At 41.7% G+C, this 25,406-nt stretch overlaps 1 protein-coding gene across 5 annotated transcripts in view; it reads left to right on the plus strand.

Annotated features, from left to right (window-relative positions):
* The window catches only part of OCA2 (OCA2 melanosomal transmembrane protein), a 677,082-nt gene that overhangs the window by 480,724 nt on the left and 170,952 nt on the right, over window positions 1-25,406 (plus strand). For all 5 annotated transcript variants that reach the window (XM_073664530.1, XM_073664529.1, XM_073664531.1 and 2 more), the window contains 6 exons: window positions 4,347-4,494; window positions 16,567-16,624; window positions 16,797-16,905; window positions 19,523-19,650; window positions 20,156-20,215; window positions 22,220-22,324. In XM_073664530.1, the coding sequence (XP_073520631.1) occupies window positions 4,347-4,494; window positions 16,567-16,624; window positions 16,797-16,905; window positions 19,523-19,650; window positions 20,156-20,215; window positions 22,220-22,324 (608 nt within the window). The remainder of the gene's footprint in view (window positions 1-4,346; window positions 4,495-16,566; window positions 16,625-16,796; window positions 16,906-19,522; window positions 19,651-20,155; window positions 20,216-22,219; window positions 22,325-25,406) is intronic.

Genomic DNA, 25,406 nt, shown 5'->3' on the forward strand with positions numbered 1-25,406 from the left:
GGAGTTTTAAACCAAAAATTAGTTATTTGTGATCACAGTAAAACAAATGAATTGTTGTACTTTTGTTCAAAATGTACATTTGACCCAAACATTGCGACGGATATGGCAAGGCAATATAAAAAAAATCCCTAATATCACATAAGAATGTGGTTGCCACTAGAAACCGCTGTAACACTAGTAGTTAGCGGGCAGAAACCGTCTCACCAGAAGTAGTACTAAACTCAAGTCACTTTGGTGCATTGGTTGGGGAGGAGGCGGAAGATGTAATGGAGTATATGTTCCATCCCTCATCTCAATCACAGCAAGATGATGTAACCTCTGAAAGTGACACAATCAGCTGGAATTGGTATTCTGCTCAGTTCACCTCCTCTGAAGCCATATCAGTTAATGTTGCACATACTCTACTTGGGGCAGAATAGAAACAGGTGTCATTGACAGATTAAAAATTCTGCTAACCCTGGGGGCTAAGGAACAAAGGAATATACTACTCCAGAAAAACTTATTCCAGTTGATATTTTGAAAAACCTGAGCAGTCAGCCTTTGTTCTCGGTAGACATGGTGCCGGAAGAGATGGACAACCTGTTTCTAATGCAATCTACGGTGCAGGTTCTGTGAGCCGAGGTGGTAGTGACAGTGTCCATGGTATAAGCACACTGCCCCCCGTCCTGATTCCCACTACAAGATTTGCCCTGGCTCAAAGAGTGCTGGCTATTTCACACATACACACAGACACCTGACAGCTAAAACATGGATGATGATGGTGATCTTTCTGTGTTGGACAAAACCTGGGAAACAGGGGTGAAGAGAAATTGAAGTAATCAGAGGCAATAAACTGCACAGGCAATATGTGTCAAAAACTTTCTCTTGGCACAAATCCGCACATCTTGTGGTCAGCTTTACAGCAGGTAATGCCACATGTGCTGTTGGTAGAGGAAGCTCTACAGTGGCTGAAATGTATGGTGCCGTCAAATGATTATTTAGCACTGTGCAGGCTCTGCAAGGGGAAAGCGAGCTTTGAACATCCTGGCTTTTATAGACTGGGAACTACAGCTCTCCATCAGCACATGGAGTGACCTCACTTGCTCAGTTGGCTAAGTCAAGACTGCCAGCAATCAAATCAATCCTCATGATCTCCTCTTGGCTATGTTGGTCTTCGTCAGTCAAGCCATATCCTTTAGTAGCACCTGTTGTGTCATCATCACCAACATCATTGATATCTTCCTCTACTGTGTGTCATACTCCAAGTACGCCTCCTCCGTCTGTGCCTCTGTAGAAGCAGCAAGTATCCACCACCGATTGTGTCGAGTAAACAACCCACTCATTGCCTGGTTCGCCAACTAAACATGCATTTTGTCTAATTGCTGGTGCTGAAGTTGCTGCCTTACCAACTTGTGGATTCTGCTGCCCTTATTTTTCATAGAAAAGTATGCCAGTCATTTGTAACGTGGAGGAGAACGTAGACCACTCGCTTTACTTTTCATTGAGCTTTAAAGTCCAGTGCACTATAGATACCTAGAGCAGCAACTATAGCCAGGGAAAATTAGTTTCACAGCTCACTGAGTGAATGGTTTTCAGTGGCAGCGATGCGCCACTACCTCTGGGACAATTGCTAAGGCTCCAAATCTAGGACCTATGTCTGTTTCCATCATCAGGCAGCAGTTATCTTACTCCTCCTACACCTCCTCCAGATTTTGCTTAACTGACATGACTTTGTCCCCAATAAGCACAGGGCACATTGTCTTGCAGGAGTGAAAAGAATGAGGGCATTGTGTGGAATCAACAAAGTGCTACCAAGTAGTTTTACAGCTTAAAAACCTGGGGAAGTAAAGCCACACTGCAAAAGAGTTGCTGCTGTGGTTCAAGAGGCAGCTCACCTGCTGGTTGGCTTCCCGTGAATTGCAACTTGGAATTGTTGTGCATGACAATGACTGGAACATTGTGGCCGCCTTATGGTGGTGGCCATGGCCAGAAGTGTGTAAGGTCATTTCAATAGCTTTATGTGACCCAGCACGCGTCCTGGTTGTGCCATAACACCACCAGGTTTGTGACCTCGCAACCAGCTGGAATTCCAGCCTGAATATGTATAGTTGGTCCGAACAGCTTAAAGTGGTGACTATATCATGCAGCAGTCAGACTGAAGAATGGATTACCTTGAGGTCCAACATTGGCAGCTAATGGAGGCATTTTCCAAGCAATTACAAGCTTTCCAGTTTTCAGATTTGTGCAAATTTATGTGCCGCAAATCAAATTTTGGGGAAACATTTGGCAAAGTTGACGAATTTAATTTCAAAAGATTCGCTCATCTCTATCAGCCTTACTGTCCGCCTGCCTATTGTGTGCACGGTTCTGCTGCTACTAACATTCTGCTGGACCATGCTCTGCCGGGTGATAACTCCCTGTCCATTATGTCATCTATACTGTAGTACTGCTGCTGCCAGGGCTTCCATTGATGGCTCTAAACTGCTAAGCATAACCTTTAACTGCCACATCTTGTATCTCTACCTTGCTGCTCCTGCTGCAGCCACTGCACAGCCATGCCAGTCACACATCCTCTGGCTGACCAATGTGTTTTATAGTACTAGACACTACTACTGATACTGGGAAATGTACGCTCCTGTTTTTGTACCCGCAAGAATCCATTCTCAAAGTAGGGTTAATTTTTGAAAATGCATGGTGATAAGCCATTACTACTTTACATTAAAAACAGTACTCCTATTTTATCTCTATAAAAAAAGTAGATACTTTTTGGAAGCCTTGATAAAAAGCCTTAGTAATTGCCTACTCATTTTGTGATTCGCAAACAGGCTGCAAACCCCTAAAAAAGATAAACATTTTTAGCTTTTAGTTGAGCCCACCATTACCTCCTATTAAAAACTGTACAGTAAACCTGTTTTGTCTCAATTGAATGGATAATTTTTGAAAGGCTTGTGAAAGCTATCACTTCATTTGGCGAAATGCAAAGTTCTCTAAAAACTGGGAAAATTGTTGCACCCAACCGTGTGAAAATGCCACTTCTTCCGTTTGCACCCTGTGTGTATAAACAACAATTAATGAATTTGCCATCCAAAGGAATCATTTTTAGCCCATTTATACATTTACCAACAGTTTTTCCCTAGCCTGATTAGTTTTGAAGTCATTTGCGCTTTAAAAGGGCTGTGTTTGTATTACAGAGCTTAAACATGTCCTATTGACTCGAAGGGGAAATTAGTGATCTACACATTTTAATTGTCATTTGTGCAAATTTATTTGCCAAGAGTCAAATTTTCTGGGAGAATTTTGGCAAATCAGGCAACTTCAAATTTTAAAAGATCCTCTTATCTCCAGTCATAACTTGTAGCATTGAGCTATTTTAAATTGTTCTTGTTTCATTGTTTTTTGCAAACAGCAGAAAGTTTGCAAATTTTTATAATCAAATTTGAAATATGGGATTTGCTGATTTTTTTTTTTTCATTGATTTTTTTTTTTTTTATTGCAATTGTGTAAGAAATTGGGAACCTAACTGCTGCAAATCAACTCCCTTCTGTCACTTCAAGTACCATTGTTCTAGCCTCTACATTGTGCGCCTCTGTGCCTCTCATTTACAGTATATAAACATTGTTTCCTGAAGGATTTCTTTAAAATTCAACAGTTTAAACTTTTGGCATTACATGCTCCATACGATGCTCCACTAAAATACTGTTTTCTCACATTGTCACCCAATTGAGAGTTCTACAACAAAAATGTGAGGCCCCAAGGGACTTCACATGCCACGCTAAGCCTCTAGCAAAAGCTCAGGTGTAAGAGTAGGCTTTATTTACTGAAAACTAGAAAACCATTTTATGTAGATTCCTACAATGAAGTACATTACACAGCATTTTATGTTTTGGGAAACATGGCAAGAATTAGAATGAACATGACTTAACTAAAAGAACAATCTTATCAGCTGGCTGCATTTAATGGCTGTATATTGTAATATATATCTTTGTTAAAGAAAATAAATTGGATTACATAAGAAGTCTAAAGGGAAGCCATTGTACTGTAATGATAACCCTGTATATGTTTAATCATTTATCACTGTCCATTTGTCAAGCCTCATACTCGTGCACCTACTTTTGTTTTTACACTACTGGCACAGTGAACATGATCTAATAAAGTCAAGTAACAAGCCCTAAGGACTGGAGTGTATAGGTTATTTGTATTACTTTTAATCATGTCTGGGCAATTTTTTATTTATCCTGAAAGGTCTTCTGGAACCCCCTAAAATTGTTTGCTCACGCGCACCTGGCTGGTATTGTTAAAAATATATTGTTCAACACAATCTTGAGTATATTGCAGGTCTAAATAACTGTGTATATATGTGATTGCAGAGATGAAACATGAAATTCATGTTTGGAAGTTGACTGCACAGAGAATTAATCCTGCTAGTCGTGAAGAGACTGCAGTCAAATGTCTCCTGATGCAAAAAGTTTTGACGTTAGAGTGTTTGCTGAGGAAGAAGCTTAGAACATTTCAACGGTATGTTTCCACATATAATTAATAACATGGGGGTATGCCTTTCAGATATTATGTATTTAGGTGTTTATTATATATTTAAGTGTTTACCATGTACACTACATGGACAAAAATTTTATTGCACTTACACATTACACCTACAGGGGCTTTTATGACCTCCCATTCTAAATCAATAAGCATTATTATAGATTAATTTACCCCAATGCAGCTAAAACAGATTCCACTCTTCTGGCTGAATGAGCAAAAATTCCACATACAGCCTCCAAAATCTTGAAGAAATACTTCCTAGAAGAGCATTGTTCTGTTTTTATGCCAAATAGAAAGAAGCTAAAGGTATTGAGGACAGGGTTCTGTGACCCATCAAGGTTCTATACCAGAAAAGTGTCTTCCTCCAAAATGTTCCTACAAAGTTGGAAGCATACAATGGTTCAAAATGTCCTAGTATATTAACGCATTATGCTATTTCTTCCCTGGAATGAAGACTCCTAGACCAATGGCAGAAAAAACAATTTTACAGCTGTCAAATATAGTCTGGAAAGTAACATTCTCCTGGCATTTGCCAAACCAAAACTTGTCCATTCGATTGCCAATTAGAAAAGTGTGATTAGTTACTCTGCAGAACACGTTTCCACAGCTCCAATGGTGTCCTGTTTAACACCACTCAGATACCGGGCTTGGCGACATAAGGCTTGCAGGCAGCTGCTCAACAATGGAAGCTCATGCCTCTCATTCATATAAACATTGTTTTCTGATGGATTTCTTTTAAACACAATAACTGATAATGTGCTGATAATGTTAAAGGAAGTTTGGAACTCAGTAGTTAGTGAGTCAGTGGAGCGTTGGTGACTTTTATGGACTATACTTGTCAGTACTTGGAGACTTTGCTGTTAGAACTCTCCTGTTAGTTTTTTTTCTATTTTGCTGGTCACATGACCTTTTTGCCTATTTAATCCTGCTCCGCCCTTCTGGCCATGCTGGACTTCATTGTAATTTCTACTCTTAAGCTAGCCAGGTGCTTTGTAACCTTTCTCAGTCAGTTTAGCTAGGTCTTTTGACCTTTATGTTCTATGTTGTGTGTTTGTCTTTTTACTGCTACAATTTCTGCTAGGAGGTGTCCATCTTTCTCCCAGTCCCTAGTTCTTGTAGGGATCCCTCCCTCACATCTATAGGTCTAAGTACAGACTAGCTGAGAACTTTAGCGGGTCTGATCGCAGGATCAGGTTCCCCGTTACATCGTAGGGATCTAGCTTAGTTCTATTGTAGGGACAGATCTCCTGTCTTTCCTTAGTGCTTGTAGCCTATCATAACATTTGCTTGATAACTCAGCCACTTTGTGACTGAGTTGCCTTGGTTCCTAGATGCTTCCACTTTTCAATAATACCACTCCCAATTAATAGTAGAATATTTAGAAGGGAAGAAATTATAATGAACAGACTTATAGCAATGGTGGTATTCTGTCACAGGACCATGGGCGAATTGGATGAGCTCTTTAAAATGACCCATTCTTTCACAAATGTTCGTAATAGACTGCATGGCTAGGCTTCTGATCGTATATACCTTTGTCAATGGGATGAATTATAAACTTGAGTTCAGTGAGTAAGAGATGAGTACCAGTACTTTTAGTCCATCTAGTGTATATCTGCATTAATATTCTCAAAGAAGTGCTACTTATTGACACAAACACCATGGAATTACTGTTTGATTAACAATTACTTTTGTTTGTTTTTTTTTGTATTCTATAAGATTGCATTAAAGAGTCAATTCAAAAGACTGTGTGTGTGCACTAACACTTATGGTAGATCTATCTGTTGTGTATATGGTAAAGGTTTTCCACACAAGTGTTTTGAAAATCTGCATCGTAACACTGTAGCAGATCCAGATTAGATTTTAAGCATCTGTGTATAAATGTCAAAATTTTCAGGATGTCAATTCTTTCTGTCAATTGCAAATTTCATTTATTTGAACTTCATGGCGTTAAATGCAACGTAAATCTTTGACATAATGCCCATGTAAAATATTTGCTCTAGGTAGGCTGCAGAAAAACTGCAGCAAATTAGTAGAATCTGCAGTTACCAATAGTGTAAATTCACATGCTGCATGTATTCTTGTAGGAAGGTCTGCAATAGTGTTGAGCCACCCCCGTAGTGTTCGAGTTTGGTTCGGTTCGTCGAACACCCGTGTGTTCGTCGAACTGTTCGTTGAACACCTTCGAACACCGTTAAAACCAATGGCAGGCAAACAAAAACACATAGAAACACATAGAAAACACCTTCAAAGGTGTCCAAAAGCTGACAAACAGCTCAGAAGACACAACTAACACATGGAAAAGTGACAAGTACATATAGTCATGCGAAAAGAAAAGAGGTGGAGGAGTAAAAGGAGGGGGAGACACAAATATAGGCATGTCATGCCCTTCTAAAATCCAAAAAGTGAGAAGCCGACACGTTCAGTCCGCTCCTGCCCGTGCCACCTCCGTGTCGCTGGGTTTGTGCCAGAGCTGCGGTGAACCCTGACGGCCAGCCCCCCTCTCCCAATACTGGTGCCTGTCCGCTGGTGGGTCGAGCGAGCCCCCCTGTGGTGGAGGCAGCTCTAAGCTTTTTAATTTAAATTGTCTCTCTAATTTGAATGAATACACTTTAAATCAATTTACAAGGATCTATTGGAGGGCAAGTCTCATGGCAGCAGCCGCGTAATTCCAGCTCCAGTAGCGTCCACTAAAGCTGCTGCAGTTAAAAAGCTTTTATAAGGATCGAGCTCGGCTGTCCACCGCAAGGCATCCTACTGCCAGTCCCAGCCCCTATGCCTTGGGGTGCCTCCTGATGCTCTTCACTGAGTATCCCGTGGTCCCGAAGCATTTCCTTTGAAAAAATTAAGTGTCCAAACTACAGGTGGTGTTGCTTGCTTAACAGCCGGGATAATCCGCTGACTAGCAGACACTGCTACTAGGCACAAAGTATTTCCTGGGCTAGATGCAGTTAAAAATTTGTAATTAGATACTCTCGTTGGATGCTGAGAAAGCATTCCATAGAGTCTCCTGGCACGCCATATATGATTCTCTTAAAAAGCTTGGGGTAGGGGTCTAGGGGACCCTTTTATAGCCAAAATCACGGCCCTGTATCACAATACGTCACCTAGGCTGAAGATAAATGGAACTGTAGCACCCTGAGGGCTCGGTTGCTACAGAGGTATTGCACCTCACCCAGAGGTGTGATATCTCACTCTCGGGTAAGGATGGAGTGTGGATCAGGACCCGACACCTGCATGCATTACACCACATTGCCGTGGGGCAGGGCGACCAATATGCCTCTGAGATGGGCACGACAGTCCCTGTCCCTGGCTGGAGTGGGGGGAGGGAACACTGAGGAAGGGGAACCCTGTAGTGCAGGAGCAGGGAGGAAGCAGTTCCTGGGTGCATTGAGAAGGGAGTATAAAAGGTGGGCACCATCTTAGTTCAGTGCAGAGAAGTCTGAGCAGAAGTGGCAGGGAGCAGGGGCTCTGCATGAGCTCTGCTCCGGAGGCGGGCCTAGTAACAGAGGCCCAGGCCTGGAAGAGGGAGAAGGAAGGAAGAGGAGCGGAGAAGGCTCCAGGAACGAGGAATGAAGGGATCCCAGGGGTGTGGACGGGCGAGTCGCCACCGCACGCCCGAATCCACCTGCGTGGAGGGGTCAGGCCAAAGGGGGAGACCGGTCCCCGAAACTAGTGGAGGCAGGAAACGACCCTCAGCTAGAAACCGGAGGCTCTGACATTTTATGTGGCGCAGCCCCTCGCTACACCCATTAGGAAGGCACCACATAGGGTCAGGGAAACTGGCGCCAAGTTTACCAAGAGGAGGCCCGAGGCAGCCGGACAGAAGGGTTGGTAAGAAAGGCCAGACAAAGGACACACAAAGGGGGTCCTGTGAAGTGCTCCAAAGTTATCTGGGAGTTGTCTGAGCCCCTCACCTGGTGAGCACAGTATGACGTGGGCAGCCGTTACCTGCAGATGTGGTCTGGATAATAAGAACTGTGAGTAAAGGCCCTGGACTGCATCACTGACTCCGTGTCATTACTGCTGCTGCCCTGCACCATCACCCCCATCCTCCGCATACACTGCCCTGAGGCTATACTCCTCCTGTGGGGAGTTATGCTACGCTCTGCTGCACCCACAACACCAGCCTCAGCGGTCTGCCCTGCAGCGGCGGTTCACTCTGACTGCAATCCACGGGTGGCGTAGTCGGACATTTAAACATCAAAACCACATAAATAGTTCCGCCACTGGTTTGACCACCCTGAGCCACGGAACCGGGTCGCCGCCACGAAGACTACAACCACCAGCATCCACCAAAAAGGGTCCGACTCCGGGTGTCCCAAGGCCCAGGGGGTGCATCAGAACATTTTCATCACCTTTCACAATCACCAATGGGACAAGGCAGGGATGTCCTCTGTCCCCTCTCTTATACATCCTAGTGACGGAGCACCTGCTCTCATCAATTCGCCATAACCCCAATATTAGGTGGATTGAGGTGGGAGGCACCGAGTACAAGTGCTCTCTATTTGCTGATGATGTCCTAGTATATATCACTCAATCACATATATCCATCCATGCTGTTATGGCTGAAATAGATCACTTTGTTACATGGTCAAATTTTAAAATCAATGCAGCGAAGTCTGAGGCCCTCGATGTCTCCCTCCCCAAATCCATATAGGATTCCATCCAGTCCAACTTTCCCTTTGCCTGGCCCTCACAGGGTATCAAATACTTAGGAATTCCTATTCATAGAGACCTCTCCCATCTATGTTAGCTTAATTTTGGGCCCTTTATTGAACAACTCCATACAGACCACGGTTGGCAAGTTAGAACTGTAAGATTCACTACGTGAACCACTGGTGTTTTGTGGAAAAGCACATGTACACTGCGTTCCAAATTATTATGCAAAAAGTGTTTAGGAGTGATAAGGGAAGAATTTGTTTGTTTGTCAGTTAAACTCATTGATGGTGATGTGTGTCAGGGCTCTTTATATCACTGTAAGCAATTGCAGACACCTGTGCTAATTAGTTTGGCAGGTGTGTCCAATGAAAGGCAAGACTACTTAAGAAGGCTGTCTCACATTATTAAGCAGCCTACATTTTCTGCCAAAATGGGAAAGAAAAGGGATGTGTCGGCTGCTGAGAAGCAACAAATTTGTGGAGTGTTTAGGTCAAGGCATGACTACAATCAACATTGTGCGATGATCAGGATGAAGTGTCTTGGCAATCAAGAAGTATGTAGCTGATTCACAGTACACACGTGTGCGTGCTGATAAGGGCAAATTGAGGACTCTTTCCTACAGGCAATTACGTCAGGTTAAAAGAGCAGCGGCAAAAAAGCCTTGTCATAGCAGCAGACAAGTTTTTGAAGCTGCTGGTGCCTCCAACGTCCCCCGAACAACAAGATGCAGGGTCCTTCAGAGGATTGCAGCTGTGCATACGCCATCCTGTCGACCTCCTCTATCCACTTCACACAAGCAGAAACGGCTCCAGTGGGCTAAACATTACATGAAGACTGATTTCAAAACTGTTTTGTTCACGGATGAGTGCCGTGCAGCGCTCGATGGTCCAGATGGATGGAGTGGAGGATGGCTGGTTGATGGACACCCCACGCAAACACGGCTACAGCGCCATCAAGGAGGAGGTGGAGTAATGTTTTGGGCTGTAATCATGGGGAGAGAGATTGTCGGCCCCTTTAGGATCCCTGAAGGCGCTAAAGATGAACTCCATAATGTATGTGGATTTTCTCAAACAGCACTTCCTGCCATGGTTCAAGAAGAAGAACAGTGTATTTCACAGCAAGATCATTTTTTTGCATGATAATGCACCATCTCATGCTGCACATAAAACATCTGCATCTCTGGCTGATATGGGCATAAAAGGGGACAAACTTATGGTGTGACCCCCATGCTCCCCTGACCTCTACCCCATTCAGAACCTCTGGAGCATCATCAAAAGGAGTGTCTATGATGGCGGGAGGCAGTAAACATCTAAGCAACACCTCTGGGAGGGTATTCTGTCCTCATGCAAAACAATTGAAGCAGAAACCATCCAAAACCTGACAAATTCAATGGATGAGAGAGTTCAGAAGCTCCTTTCGAACAAGGGGTCCTATGTGAAAATGTAACATCACCTAGAATAAAATTTTGAGTTGAAAACTGTTTGATTTCAGTTTCTAATAACCTGCTAATGCTTATAATTTAAAAAATGACCATTTTTTTGGTCTTTATTAAAACGAAAAGGTTGATCGAAAAGTTTGGGGGATCTAAGAGTGTGGCAACCCAGTAGTCATGATTACTTCGAATTCTTACAATATGAGGGTCATGCTGCAGGTAGTGCAGCAAGAAGGCACTTATGTGTCTTGCGCATCTCGGAGCCCCAAAATTATTTTCCGGGCTAGATGCAGCTAAAAATTATTATTAATTTTAAATCTGGTGGAGCTTAGTATAGATGGCCTAATAGGATCAGTGCTGCACACTGCTACAAAGCCCAAATTATTTTCCAGCCAAGATACAGATAAACATGATTAGTAATTTGAAAGCTTAAAATGGTTGGTAGGGTGATTTTAACCAATCATCAAGCTTTTACTCTCCCCAGGATGACACAGGGGTAGAAAAGTTGTTTCGGATCCATGATTTGTTCATCTTTATGAACGTGAGTCTGTCTACATTATCAGTGGAGAGCCGCGTGCGCTTATCTGTCAGCACACCACCAGCAGCGCTGAACACACGTTCAGACAGAACGCTGGCTGCGGGGCATGACAAGATCTCCAAGGCGTAAGTGGCTAGCTCCGGCCATTTATCCAGATTGGAAGCCCAAAAAGAGCAAGGGTCCAGTGACACAGTCATGGCTTCAATGTTTACTTGGAGATACTCCTGTACCATCGTCTCTAGGCGTTGACTATGTGTCAGACTTCTTGTCTCCTGTGGCCTTGCAAAGGATGGGCTAAAAAAGTGGTGAAATGATTCCGCAAAATTGATGTTACCAGCAGATACTGTGGTTCTGTTACGGTTTGAGTGCTGAACACTTGACGGTCCCACGGTTGGCAAGTTGGAACTGTGAGATTCACTACGTGCACCACTGGTGTTTTGTGGAAAAGCACATGTAAGATTCTGCAACAGTCTCTGCTGATACTCCTGCATGCGTGCATCCCTTTCTATGGCAGGAATAATTTCGGCAAATTTACTTTTGTACCGGGGATCTAACAGTGTGGCAACCCAGTAGTCAGGATTATTTCTAATTCTCACAATTCGAGGGTCATGTTGCAGGTAGTGCAGCAAGAAGGCACTCATGTGTGTTGCGCATCCAGGAGCACCAAGTCCCTGTTGTGTTGGTGGCGAGGTAACAATCATGCTTCCTTCCTCTGTCCTCTCCCCCCAACCTCGCACAACAGAAATGTGATCAAGGTCTCCCTCATCTGATGAGTCTTCCATCAGTTCGTCCTCCACTTCTTCCTGGGCTCCTGCACCTTCCTCACTAGTTTGGCTGCTACCATGCGCCCTGGTAAAACCATCTCCCCCACCCTCACATGCCTGCCGCCTTGGTGCTGCCGACCGTCTGGACTTTGCAGATGTTAGCCCTTCCGCATACAACTCCTCCTCCTCTACTTCCTCCACCTCCTCTTGTGCCACCACCTGACTCCGAATTCTGTTTAACATGTGCTCCAGCATGTAAATCACCGGAATAGTCATGCTGATAATGGCATCGTCAGCACTAAACATCTTCGTCGCCATTTCAAAACTGTGCAGAAGGGTGCATAGGTCCCTGATCTGAGACCACTCCTCCAGCGTGATTTGCCCCACCTCTGGATCTCGTTGGCCCAGGCTATACGTCAGAACGTATTGCACCAGGGCTTGTCGGTGCTGCCACAGTCGCTGCAACATGTGCAGAGTTGAATTCCACCGGGTAGGCACATCGCATTTTAGCCGGTGAAGTGGCAGGCCCAACGACTTCTGTAGAGATGTAAGTCGCTGAGCTGCCGGATGCGAACGGCGGAAGTAAGCACACAGCGACCGTGCCCTCTGCAGAAGGCCATCTAGTCTGGGATAGTGGGCTAAAAATTGCTGGACAACCAGGTTCAACACGTGAGCCATACAAGGCACGTGTGTGACATTGCCCCGACGAAGGGCCGCACCCAGGTTTGCAGCATTGTCGCACACTGCCTTCCCTGGTTTCAGGTCCAGTGGAGACAACCATTCATGAAATTGGTTCTCCAGAGCTGACCACAACTCCTCAGCTGTGTGACTCACATTTCCCAGACATTTCAAAGTAAAAACCGCCTGATGACGTTGAGCCCTACTGCCAGCATAGTAAGGAGGTGTGCAGGATCCCTTCTGCGTAGTTAGAAAGCTTGTGGCATGACCAGACAGGCTTTGGGTGCAGGTGGAAGACCGAGAGGAGGTTGAGGAGGCAGAAGCAGTGGAGGAACTTTGACATAAAGAGGATTGACGCACAACTCGTGGGGACGGCAAGACTTGGACAGCAGCCCCTTGTCCTGCTGTCACCATAGTTACCCAGTGCCCAGTCAGCGACATGCAACGCCCCTGTCCATGCCTACTCGTCCAAGTGTCTGTGGTGAAATGCACCCTGTCACACACAGAGTTTCTCAAAGAAGCGGTGATGTTGTGTGCGACATGCTGGTGGAGCGCAGGCACACCTTTCTTTGAGAAGTAGTGCCCACTGGGCATCTGGTACTGGAGCACTGCGACGGACATAAGGTCTCGAAAATCCTCTGTGTCCACCAGGCGGAAAGGCATCATTTCTGTAGCCAAGAGCTTGCAGATGGTGAAATTCAACCTCTTAGCTTTCTCATGGCTAGGAGGAAATGGTCTTTTACTTGTCCACATCTGAGGGACCGAGGGCTGGCTATTGTGCTTAGACGGGGTTGATAAGGGTGTCCCCGGCAAACTGCCGGTCTGTGAGGAAGATGCAGGCGGACATGTTAGGTTGCCTTGATCCAAAGGTGGTGCTATCGATGTCGGACAGCGCTCAACACCAGCTGGTGTTACCACCTCCAAAGAAAATGATGACCTGCCAATCACGCTGGCTGTTGCGGGTAAAGAGGTGGCAGGTCTGCGCCCCAAAACAGGTGTGACTGCTGTCCCCCCAGTCACAGAGGATGAAGAGGCCGCGGATGCACAAGATATGGCAGACGGTGGATGGCCCGGCCGGCTAGGCCGCATTGTAGCACACTGAGCTTCCCACTGCAACTTATGCTTCATGTCCATGTGCCGGTTCATGCATGAAGTACTCAAACTATGTATTTTTTGGCCTCTACTTAGCTTTTGCTGACAAATGTTACAGATAACACGAGTTGGGTCATCTTTATCGATCTGAAAAAATGCCCAGGCTATGCAAGGCTTAGCACCCATGCGACCTGAAGAGCCACCACGACTTGTGGTGAGAGGCAGAGTTGTGTTTGAGGATGCAGTTGTTGACGTGCTTCCAGTACTACGTCTCTGTCCAGGAAGGCGCAACCTGACCTCGTCGTCACTAGCATCTTCCTCCACCTCCTCTGCTGACCTCATCTCTTGGCTGACTGTGGGTTGACAGTAAGTGGGATCTCCAACCTCATCATCATCACCCTGTGTGTTATCACACCCGTCGTCCTCAGAGCCAACCTGTTCCTGCCCTGACAAAAAACTAAAGTTGTCGCTCCAATCAGGTATTTGAGTCTTATCATCGTCTTCCTCATTGTCTCCACCAACAGGAGTTACAGTTTGGGAATGAGGGTCTACATTATGGTCAGAACCTTCTGCGTCTGGTCCTGGATCCGACTCATAAAGATTCTGGGCATCAGTGCAGATCATTTCCTCGTCTGGATTCACAGAAGCGCTGGAGTCGACCTCTGATTCCCAGGCTATAGTATGAGTAAACAGCTCTGCAGACTCAACCATCTGTTCTACCTCATACTCAGACGGGCAGCTGGAGATTTGGGAGCTGTGAGGAAGCAAGTGCGATTGGGGTGACACCTTTGAGGACTGGAGTATTTGTGATGTTGAAGTTGATGTGGAGGAGAGCCCACTTAAAGGAGCACTTGATATCCGTTGAAGCACCTGCTGTTTTTGTGCCTCATCTGGAATTTGTAGCGATTGGCGTGGCCGTAAGAAAGGGATCTTATCACATTGTCCGCTAAAAGAAGTAGACATTTTAGTTTGGCTGGAAGATGGTCTTTCTTCTGCAGATGTTACTGTTGCTTTAACACCTACCCCACGGACACAACCTTTTTTCCCCTTCCCAACACGCCTATTCCCCTTTCCACCAGCAGCAGGCCTTTTTCCACTCATTTTGGTGGTTAACTAATTCACAACTCTGGAGTTGTTTGCACAAAAAAACAATGGATGGGAACCGAGCAGAGCTGAGTGGCCAAACTGTGGTATTAGGCCAAAACTATTGGCTGGGTTAGATGGAGAAAAAAATTATATTCGATTTGCAACCTGATGGAGGTCAGTATAGATGGACTAATAGAACAAGTCCCACACACAGCTAGAAGCCCAAATATTTTTTCAGAGGTAGATGCAGAAAAAAAATATATTCAGTTTGCAACCTGATGGAGGTCAGTATAGATGGACTAATAGAGAAAGTCCCACACACTGCTAGAAGGCCAAATATTTTTTCAGAGCTAGATGCAGAAAAAAATTATATTCAGTTTGCAACCTGATGGAGGTCAGTATAGATGGACTAATAGAATGATGCTATGCCCAAAAGATTTTACTTCACTAGGTGCAGTAAAAAAATTGGTATTCTATACACAGGTGGTATATCTTGCAACACAGATAGGCTACTCCACTGACTAACACCCTCTGCAATAGGCCAAAAAGGATTAGCTTTGCTAGATTCAGCCAAATGCTGTGAATAAAACTTGCACAGCACTGGCACAGACCTGCCTGGCAAAAACTGATAGGAACTGATGTAACCTAGTCCTGAAAAGGACTGCAATTACAATTAGTCTTTACTCCCACAATCTATCTTTTTAAGAGCACAGACCTGCCTGATAAAAGTCGTAGGAAATGCTGTAACCTAGTCCTTAAAAGGACTGCAATCACAACTATTCCCTACTCCCAAGCCATCTGTAGATTTGTGCGAAAATTGGCTTGAAATTAACAAGGTATAGCGCACACACCAACAGCGGTGCCATCTAACACGCAGCTGCAGCAGTGAGAAAATGGTGGTGACGGGGATTATGGCTTGGTCTTATAGGGCAAGGACATGTGACATACACTGCCAATGACACATGCCCTTGCTTGTGTGAAAAACAGCAGTTCGCTCCGTGTGTGAGCTGCTGATAGGCTGACAGACTGCACCTCCCCACTGCAAATGCGGGAAAGAGAAAAAAAAATGGAGATCTTCATTATTCCTGCAGAGATCCATCCCCTGCCCCTCCCCCCACCCCGCTGTACACTCAAACTGCGTATTAACATTAATTTTCATCATTACTGAGAAAAAATCCAGTTATGATTTTGGGGCACGAACAGTTATCGAACATAACCTCGAACAGCCGAATTTTTTTCAAATCGTTCGTGTTCGCCGAACGGCTCGAACACCGCCCAAAACAGCTCGAATTTGAGATTGGCGAACAGTTCGAGTAGAACAACGCTCATCTCTAGTCTGCAATTGTCCCATTAATAAAAAATCGCCCCATACAGATAAATAAAAGAGGTTTTCTCAACAACATCTGCACTGTAGGATTTCATTCTTAGGATATGTCCACACATGGTGTTTTTGCAGGATTTTTTTAGTGTTTTTCCTAAGAAAAACAAATGTGACTCTTTATAGTACAAGCACAGTGAGTAAGACTTCTGAAATCTCATGCACATGCTACTTTTTTTTCCTTGTGAATTGAGCCATTAAATCAATGCAGGATTTCAATTCTTTCTACGTTTATATAATGTTTTTTCCCCAATTCAAAGGAATTGGGGAAAAAACACATGTAAAAAGGCATAAAAAGTGCTCATTTCAACACCCCCTGTGAACATACCCTTTAGTGTTCCAGTTGCCTTCTTGAAGAAAAAAGTTCATAGTGTACTTTAACTTAATTGTTTTAATTTGTAATTCATACATTGATTCTTAGGCAAATCTCACAAGAAGACAAAAACTGGGAAACCAACATTCAAGAACTTCAGAAAAGAGTATGTATTTTCGGTTACATTGATTTTTATAGCATTTCTTATAGTACACCAGTAATGATTAAATAGCAGCATGCAATGTATATATTCAGAACTTTTCTTAACCATAGATGGAATTTAAATGAAGTTGAGTCTCTTTTAATGTCAATTTATTTATTTTAATCTTTGGAAACAGCATAGGATTACGGACAAGATCCTTCTAATTAAATGTTTAGCTGTCTTGGGATTTGTCATCTTTATGTTCTTCCTCAATTCGTTTGTCCCTGCAATCCACCTGGACCTTGGTAAGCGTGTTTCTTATAAACTACTTTTACAAATTAAATTTGAAAAAATATATTTTTAAGGATACATTGATTTTCTAAAATAAGTATGGTAAATGTTAACCAGTTGAAGAATTTCTAGGTTTTCCATTAGTGTAGATTAGTCCTTCCTTTTATCATATGGAGGATATGCTGTTAGTGCAAAATAATAAGTCATGTGAATTGAACCAGCTTTTTGATACCACAGCTGAAAACAATAATATGATGTAGGGGCAGATAACCTGATTCCTGCAATGTATCACTTACTGGGATGCTTGCTGTCACTTTGATATAATCACTGTTTTCTCTGCTGCAGATCTACCAGTTCTCTGAATGCTGAACTTTGTATTACCCCGCCCACACCACTGATTGGTAGCTTACTGTATACACTCTGCATGGGCAGAAAGCTGTCAATCAGTGCTGGGGGCGGGGTTATACAGAGCTTATGCATATGCTTGACTACCTGGTAGGAGGTTTACTAGACCTCTAATTATTCCTTCTGATAAAATGGTGAATTTATCAAAACTTTTTTGTTTTAAAGGGACATTGGCACATAACTGAAGACTTGAATGAGACCAGTTCATTGTACCTGCCACTTGCGCACCCAAAATATCCCACCCCACTTACCACGTGATGTGGAAGTGAGTGGGGCCAGATTATTTCATTAACAAAGGAAAAGCCACTGTGCATGTCAAGTTAGGCTTTGTTCAGAAGTCTGTGAATTCGGACCATGCTTGGATCACAATAGCAGGTGCAACTGCTAAATCTCCTGATCTGAGCTAACTGCCTCATAGATAAATACAGTTGAAACCAGAAGTTTACATAGACTATATAAAAAGACACATATGCATGTTTTTCTCAATATCTGACATGAAATCAGAATAAACCTTTCCCGATTTACATCAAGTAAGATTACCATAATTTTTAATATTTGCCAAATGCCAGAATAATCAGAGAGAGTGTGTTTTAAGGCATTTTTATTACTTACTGCAAAGTCAAAAGTTTACACACATTCATTAGTATTTGGTACCATTGCCCTTAAACTGAATGACTTGGGTCAAACGTTTGGGATATCCTTCCACAAGCTTCTCACAATAGTTGGTTGGAATTTGAGCCCATTCCTCCTGACAAAACTGGGGTAACTGATCCAGGTTTGTAGGTCTCCTTGCTCGCACCTGACTTTCCAGCTTTGCACATAAATTTTCAATAGGATTGAGATCAAGGCGTTGTGATGGCCACTCCAAAACATTGACTTTGTTATCCTTAAGCCACTTCGTTACCATTTTGGCTGCATGCTTCGGATCATTGTCCATTTGGAAGACTCATTTCCGCCCAAGCTTTAACTTCCTGTCTGATGTCTTGAGATGTTGCTTCAATATTGCTATTCTTCTTTTCACATGATGCCATCTATTTAGTGAAGTGCACCAGTCCCTCCTACAGCAAAACAACCCCACAACATGATGCTGCCACCCTTGTTTGTCACAGTTGGGATGGTGGTGTTAGGCTTCCAAGCTTCTCTCTTTTTTCCTCCAAACGTAACGATGGTCATTATGCCCAAAAAGTTCAATTTCAATTTCAAGTTCAAAAAGTTCATCAGACAACAGGACATGTCTCCAAAAATTAATGTCTTTGTTCCTGTGTGCATTTGCAAACAATAATCTGGATTTTTTATGTTTCTTTTGGAGTAATTGCTTCTTCCTGGTAGAGTGGCCTTTCAGCCCATGTTGACACATTACTCGTTTCACTGTGGTTATTGACACAATCTTACCAGCTTCCGCCATCAGTTTCACAAGGTCTTTTGCTTTTGTCCTTGGGTTGATAAGCACATGTCGGACCAAAGCACGTTCATCTCTGAGACACAGAACCCGTCTCCTTCCTGAGTGGTATGATGGCTGGACATTCCCATCATGTTTGTACTTGCATATAATTGTTTGTACAGATGAACGAGGCACCTTCAGGTATCTTGAAATTGTACCCAAGGATGAGCCAGACTTGTGCAAGTCCACAATTCTCTTCCTTATATCTTGGCTGATATCTTTAGACTTTTCCATGATGCTACACACAGAAGCAGTGTGTTTCAGGTGTGCATTAAAATACATCCACAGGTGTGCCTCTAATTAATTCAGATGTTGCCAAAGAACATATCAGAAGCTTCCAAACACATGACATAATCATATGGGCAGTTCAGAATTGTTTAAAGGCATCTTAGTGTATGTAAACTTATGACTTTGCAGTAAGTAATAAAAATATCTTAAAACATTCTGTCTCAATTATTATTCTGGCATTTGGCAAATATTAAAAAATTATGGTAATCCTAATTGACCTAAAATGGGAAAGGTTTATTCTGATTTGATGTCAGATAATGAGAAAAACATGCATATGTGTCTTTTTATATAGTGTATGCAAATTTCTGGTTTCAACTGTATGTGGCAGGTGGATCAGGTCAGGGTTCACAGAGGTCGAGCCAGAAACACTGATTCGAGCACAGTATGTGTTTTACGGATTGGTGAATTTTGTCCTTGGTTGTCTAGTTACATGTTTCTGCATGTGTGTCATGTTTGGAAATGTTACATCTGTACAGAACTTTTAATCTCCATTACAGGATGGATTGCAATCTTGGGTTGTTTGTGGCTCCTTATTCTTGCAGACATTCATGATTTTGAAATGATTCTGCATCGAGTGGAATGGGCAACTTTGCTCTTTTTTGCCGCACTGTTTGTGTTAATGGAGGTATGTTAACAACGTTTTTCTCTACTTTACTATTGCATCTTATCCAATTACAGAAAAAAAAAGCTATACAATGAACACACTTAAACATGCGACACATTGCTACCATATGAAATCAGTAATTTAGGCAATTTTCACAAACTGGAGGATTACTTAAAAATTCAGAATGAAAATTATATGCATTTTGCACATTTAAACTAGTGGAAAGCTATAAATGAAAATACTGAAAGATTAAAAAAAACTTTATTGTAATTAAAAGTAATTGGGAGCCTTATGTTGTGTGGTAAAAACTTTAAGAAATTACTGCCTTTAATGCTTTACAAGGATACCATCACATTGTGGCAAATGGCCAACTTTTTCATAGCATCCTGTTAGGCTTTCATTTTACTCTTAATTATCTCTAATTAAATCAGATTGGAAGCAGACATAATAAAGAAATAAAATATAAAGGTGTAGTTGAACTAATTGCTTTGTAACTGTTTTTTCCAATATTGTATTACTATTTTAGGCCTTGGCTAATCTGCACTTAATAGATTACATAGGGGAGCAGACTGCAGTACTTATAAAGGTGAGCTGAATAACTTCAGAAAACATTAATGTGAACATATACCTATACTTTTTCCCTGTGCAATGTGGTGATTTGGCATGTTGTGATAACCATGTACACTGAATGGTACAGTTGCCTTGGCAGCCATAGCTTGCCAGGAGAGGGATGTGCTTCAGTCCAATAAATTAAAATTGGAGCCAAGCACAATACTCTCCCGGTGCTGATATTAATGCTATTGGTTATTGTTAATTGTAATGGGATTGGAATAGAGCTGTGTGATTTCATAAAGCTGCAGTAATATAAATTTTTTAAAATTATTTATAACTTGTATAGCATCAGCCTACTCTGCATTGTTGCCATGTTGATTGTGCAAATAGTGATGAAGCAAGGAGATATAAGTAGGAATGATAGGACCCGTGGATGTTCGGGTCCGACCAAACTTTTCTTCAAAGTTCGGTTCGGATACCAGAACTGTACCTGAACTTGAACCTGAACCCCATAGAAGTCAATGGAGACCCGAACGTTGGTGCTGTAAAATGGTTGTAGGAAGGGCTAGGGGTCTCTCACGCTCTTGTGATCTTGCTCTCTACAGTTCGGGTTTGCTCAACTCTAGATATAAGCCTTAAATTTAGCACAAGAGTCATTGTATTTTTTTGTTGATGCTATTTTATTCCACATTCAGACTTTCATGCTTAAACACATACAGTATTTGAAAAAATAGTGTGCCATCCAGTGTTTGGCCACTGTGCCATCCAGTGTTTGGCCACTGTGCCATCCAGTGTTTGGCCACTGTGCCATCCAGTGTTTGGCCACTGTGCCATCCAGTGTTTGGCCACTGTGCCATCCAGTGTTTGGCCACTGTGCCATCCAGTGTTTGGCCACTGTATCTTTGGTGTTTCTTAAGTATGTATAAATAAAAAAATTACAAAGTTTCTCCTTTCCTTTGCGATTTTAAACACGTAGATCCGTGTGCCATATGTGTATTTTAGGGAACCATAAATTTGTTTTGGTACTTTTCATCCATGCTGCCATTAAAAAATGAACATGTCTCCATGACTTTTGCACGAGCACATGGTCTGTGAAAAAACAGACACGTGAACAGCCCCTTAGACTATAATAGTATTATTACACTATTCCTGAAAAAACGTGCATAGAACAAATTTGTGTAACACGGATGTCTGAATGAGGCCTTAGAATGAGCAACAGGAATGCCACATTAATGGGTCATGGAGCACTGGGTTTAAGAAATTGATAATCTGCAGTATGCCATCAAGCTACTTTAGAGCATCTTGTATAATGAAGAGGAGGACTAAGGTGTAGGCTGTACAAAAAAGAAATATTAAAGGGTTCCTAAAGGTATGTATAATCGAAATGCCTGTAGAGAGAGTTTTTTTTGTTTTGAAGAGCTATGTCGCTACTAGGGCTGAATGGAAAAGTAGGGATGGAGTTGGTTAAATTGCATGGGATTATGAGAATGGGTTGTGAATGATTTGTGATAATTCTGGAAGTGACAACACTTTGGGAGATGACCTGCAGGAGTAGAAGCCGAGGTTATGAACCAGTTACAGTTTGTTGAGTCATCAAATCTGATGATCTAAATTTTTTTCAAGTTTAATTTTTGAAGGGTGAGGTAAAGGGTTTAACCAAATAAGTTGGTGACTATTGTTTTGTTTCCAGTGTGGTCTTTACAAAATATCTAAATAGGGGATTGCATGTCCAATCTCAACCACATAACTGCAAACTAAACCAATGTACTAAAAAAATAAAATGAAGAACATATGGCATATGTAAATACAGACCCATGCTTTTAATGTATCAAATATAAAATGACTAGATTAGATTTATAATATTGGTTTGATTATGTTAACGTGCTTATTTTTATTTTAGTACATTTATACTAATTTAGAATCATTTGGAAATTATATTAGTGTTTCAAGCAACAGCCGTTTTCTTGTACCCACAATTATATTTATGCTTCAGTTAGACTACTAACATTGTCTCTCTAATAAATAATTTCTTTAATAGGCAGTTCCTGAGGATGAAAGACTGGCCATTGCAATCATATTGGTAGTATGGGTTTCGGCTTTAGCTTCATCTCTAATTGACAACATCCCATTCACCGCTGCAATGGTAAGTCAAAGGATACTTGTTCAAAAAAAAATTTCACCAATAAAAGTTTTCAATTTCAGGTGTTGCCTAGCGACCAGTAGGTACAAATTCAAAAGCTACATCATAATGTTCCTGGCTTAAATAGTGCTTTCATTCTGCACACCTCACTTGTGTGCAAGTGTAAAATGTGATTTTTAATAAGAAAATAGAACCGCTGAGGCCATAATGTGTAAAATCAAAGAAATGAGCTGGAGCTTAAGCTGATATGTGTTATGTGTAAGAGCACGTTCACACTGTGACAATTTCACAGAAAAAATTCAAGAAAAACCAAAATAAACATATATCATATGGTAAGTAAGTAAATTAATAATAGTACATGTAAATAACATGGGGTACATAGTTAACACTTTTATGATCAAAAAAGCATTACGGCAAGGTGATGGTTCTATCCTGTCTTTAAATCTGTGTATATAAATGTGAAGGTATACACAAATAAAAAAAGGCAAATTGGACATAATTTGACACACAACCCCAAAAATGGGACAGGCAAAATTGTTGACACCCTCCACTTAATATTTGCTTGCACATCTTTTAGAATAAATAACTACAATCAATCGCATCCTATAACCATCAACAAGCTTCTTACACCTTGCAACTGGAATTTTGGACCACTCTTCTTTTGCAAACTGTTCCTGGTCTATCAATTTGAAGGTGCTTTCTTCCAGCAGCAATTTTAGGATCTCTCCTCAGTTGTTCAATGGGATTTAGATCTGGACTCATTGCTGGCCACTTCAGAAATCTCCAGTGCTTTGTTTCCATCCATTTCTGGGTGCTTCTTGAAGTATGTTTGGGGTCATTGTCATACTGGAAGACCCATGACCTAACATACAAACCCAGCATTGCGACCCAAAATCCTTAAGTAATCTTCAGATTGTATGACGCCTTGCACAAAGTCAAGCCACCCAGTGCAAGAGGCAGCAAAACCGCCTCAAACCATCTTTGATCTTCCACCATATTTGTCTGTATGTACTGTTTTCTTTTCTTTGCAGGCTTCATTCCATTTTCATTAAACAGTAGCTCTATCTTGGTCTTATCTGTCCACAAGACGCTTTCCCAGAAAGATTTTGGCTTACTCGCGTACATTTTGGAAAACTGCAGTCTTGCTTTTTATGTCTGTGTCAGCAGTGGGATCATAGCATTTCATTTTATTCAAATGTCGATGGATAGTTTGCGCTGACACGGATGCACCCTGAGCCTGTAGGACAGCTTGAATGTCTTTAAAACTTGATTGGGGCTGCTTATCCACCGTCTGGACTATCCTGGGTTGCAACATTTCATCAATTTTTCTCTGCTGTCCACACCCAGGTAGATTAGCTATAGTGCCGTGTGTTGTATACTTTTTGATTATATTATGCACTGTAGACAAAGGAACATCAAGATCTCTGGAGATGGGCTTGTAACCTTGAGATTATTGATATTTTTCAACAGTTTTGGATCTCAAGTTCTCAGACAGTTCTCTTCTCCTCTTTCTGTTCTCCATTCTTAATGTGGCACACAGACAAAAATTGAGTCAACTTCTCCCCTTTTTATCTGGTTTCAGGTATAATTTTCATATTGCCCACACCGGCCATGACTGTATGTGCAAATATAAAAAAAACTTAAAAATTGCACATTAAGTATTCTAATCACTTGCACATTTTATTTTAATTTTTTTTGCACATATTTCTTTATATATTTCTGTACAACTTACCTATACTTTAACATCATCTGTTGTATTATAGAACAATTTAGCAGCTAATAAATTGATTTTACTTAGATATACAGTATAATTAATTTTTATTTTCATTATATTTAACTTTACCCACACTTAAAAGGCTGGTATTGTGTTTTCAACTGTATATTTTCTATTGCTTTTGGTTGGGTATTGCATATTACCAATACCCTGTGTGGTAAAACATATACCCTGTGTGTTGACATATAATCAAAATGGCTTGTTTTTGAGGGGCCTGCTGTAGTTTTGAATGACACAATTAATTTACCATACAATTTACTGACAAATGGGGGGAAAAATTCCAAGTGTGATGAAATAATTTAAAAAATGCAATTCCATCATTTTTTTTGTCTTCATTTTACAGCGTTCATTGTGCAGTAAAGATGGCAAAGAAACATGATTGTCCAAAACTGAAGGGTGACACTGCATCAGATGGTGGATACACACTAACTAACTATATATATATATATATATATATATATATATATATATATATATATATATATATATATATATATATATATATATATATATATATATATATATATACAGTCATATGAAAAAGTTTGGGCACCCCTATTAATCCTAAGCTTAATGTTTTATAAAAATTGGTGTTTTTGCAACCGCTATTTCAGTTTGATATATGTAATAACACAGTAATGTTTCTGCCTTGAAATGAGGTTTATTTACTAACAGAAAATGTGCAATCTGCATTCAAACAAAATTTGACAGGTGCATAAGTATGGGCACCTCACCAGAAAAGTGACATTAATATTTAGTAGATCCTCCTTTTGCAAAAATAACAGCCTCTAGTTGCTTCCTGTAGCTTTTAATGAGTTCCTGGATCCTGGATGAAGGTATTTTTGACCATTCCTCTTTACCAAACAATTCCAGTTCAGTAAAGTTTGATGGTCGTCGAGCATGGACAGCCCTCTTCAAATGATCCCACAGATGTTCAATGATATTCAGGTCTGGAGACTGGGATGGCCTTTCCAGAACATTGTAATTGTTCCTTTGCATGAATGCCTGAGTAGATTTGGAGCGGTGTTTTGGATCATTGTCTTGCTGAAAGATCCATCCCCTGCGTAACATTAACTTTATCACTGATTCTTGAATATTATTGTCAAGAATCTGCTGATACTGAGTGGAATCCATGCATCCCTCAACTTTAACAAAATTCCCGGTGCCGTCATTGGCCACACAGCCCCAAAGCATGATGGAACCTCCACCATATTTTACTGTGGGTAGCAAGTGTTTTTCTTGGAATGCTGTGTTTTTTTGCCGCCATGCATAACGCCTTTTTGTATGACCAAACAACTCAATCTTGGTTTC

Source organism: Phyllobates terribilis, unplaced genomic scaffold (genome assembly GCF_046119375.1).
Source record: "Phyllobates terribilis strain yellow unplaced genomic scaffold, ASM4611937v1 Scaffold_2__4_contigs__length_985480577, whole genome shotgun sequence".
Classification (NCBI taxonomy): domain Eukaryota; kingdom Metazoa; phylum Chordata; class Amphibia; order Anura; family Dendrobatidae; genus Phyllobates; species Phyllobates terribilis.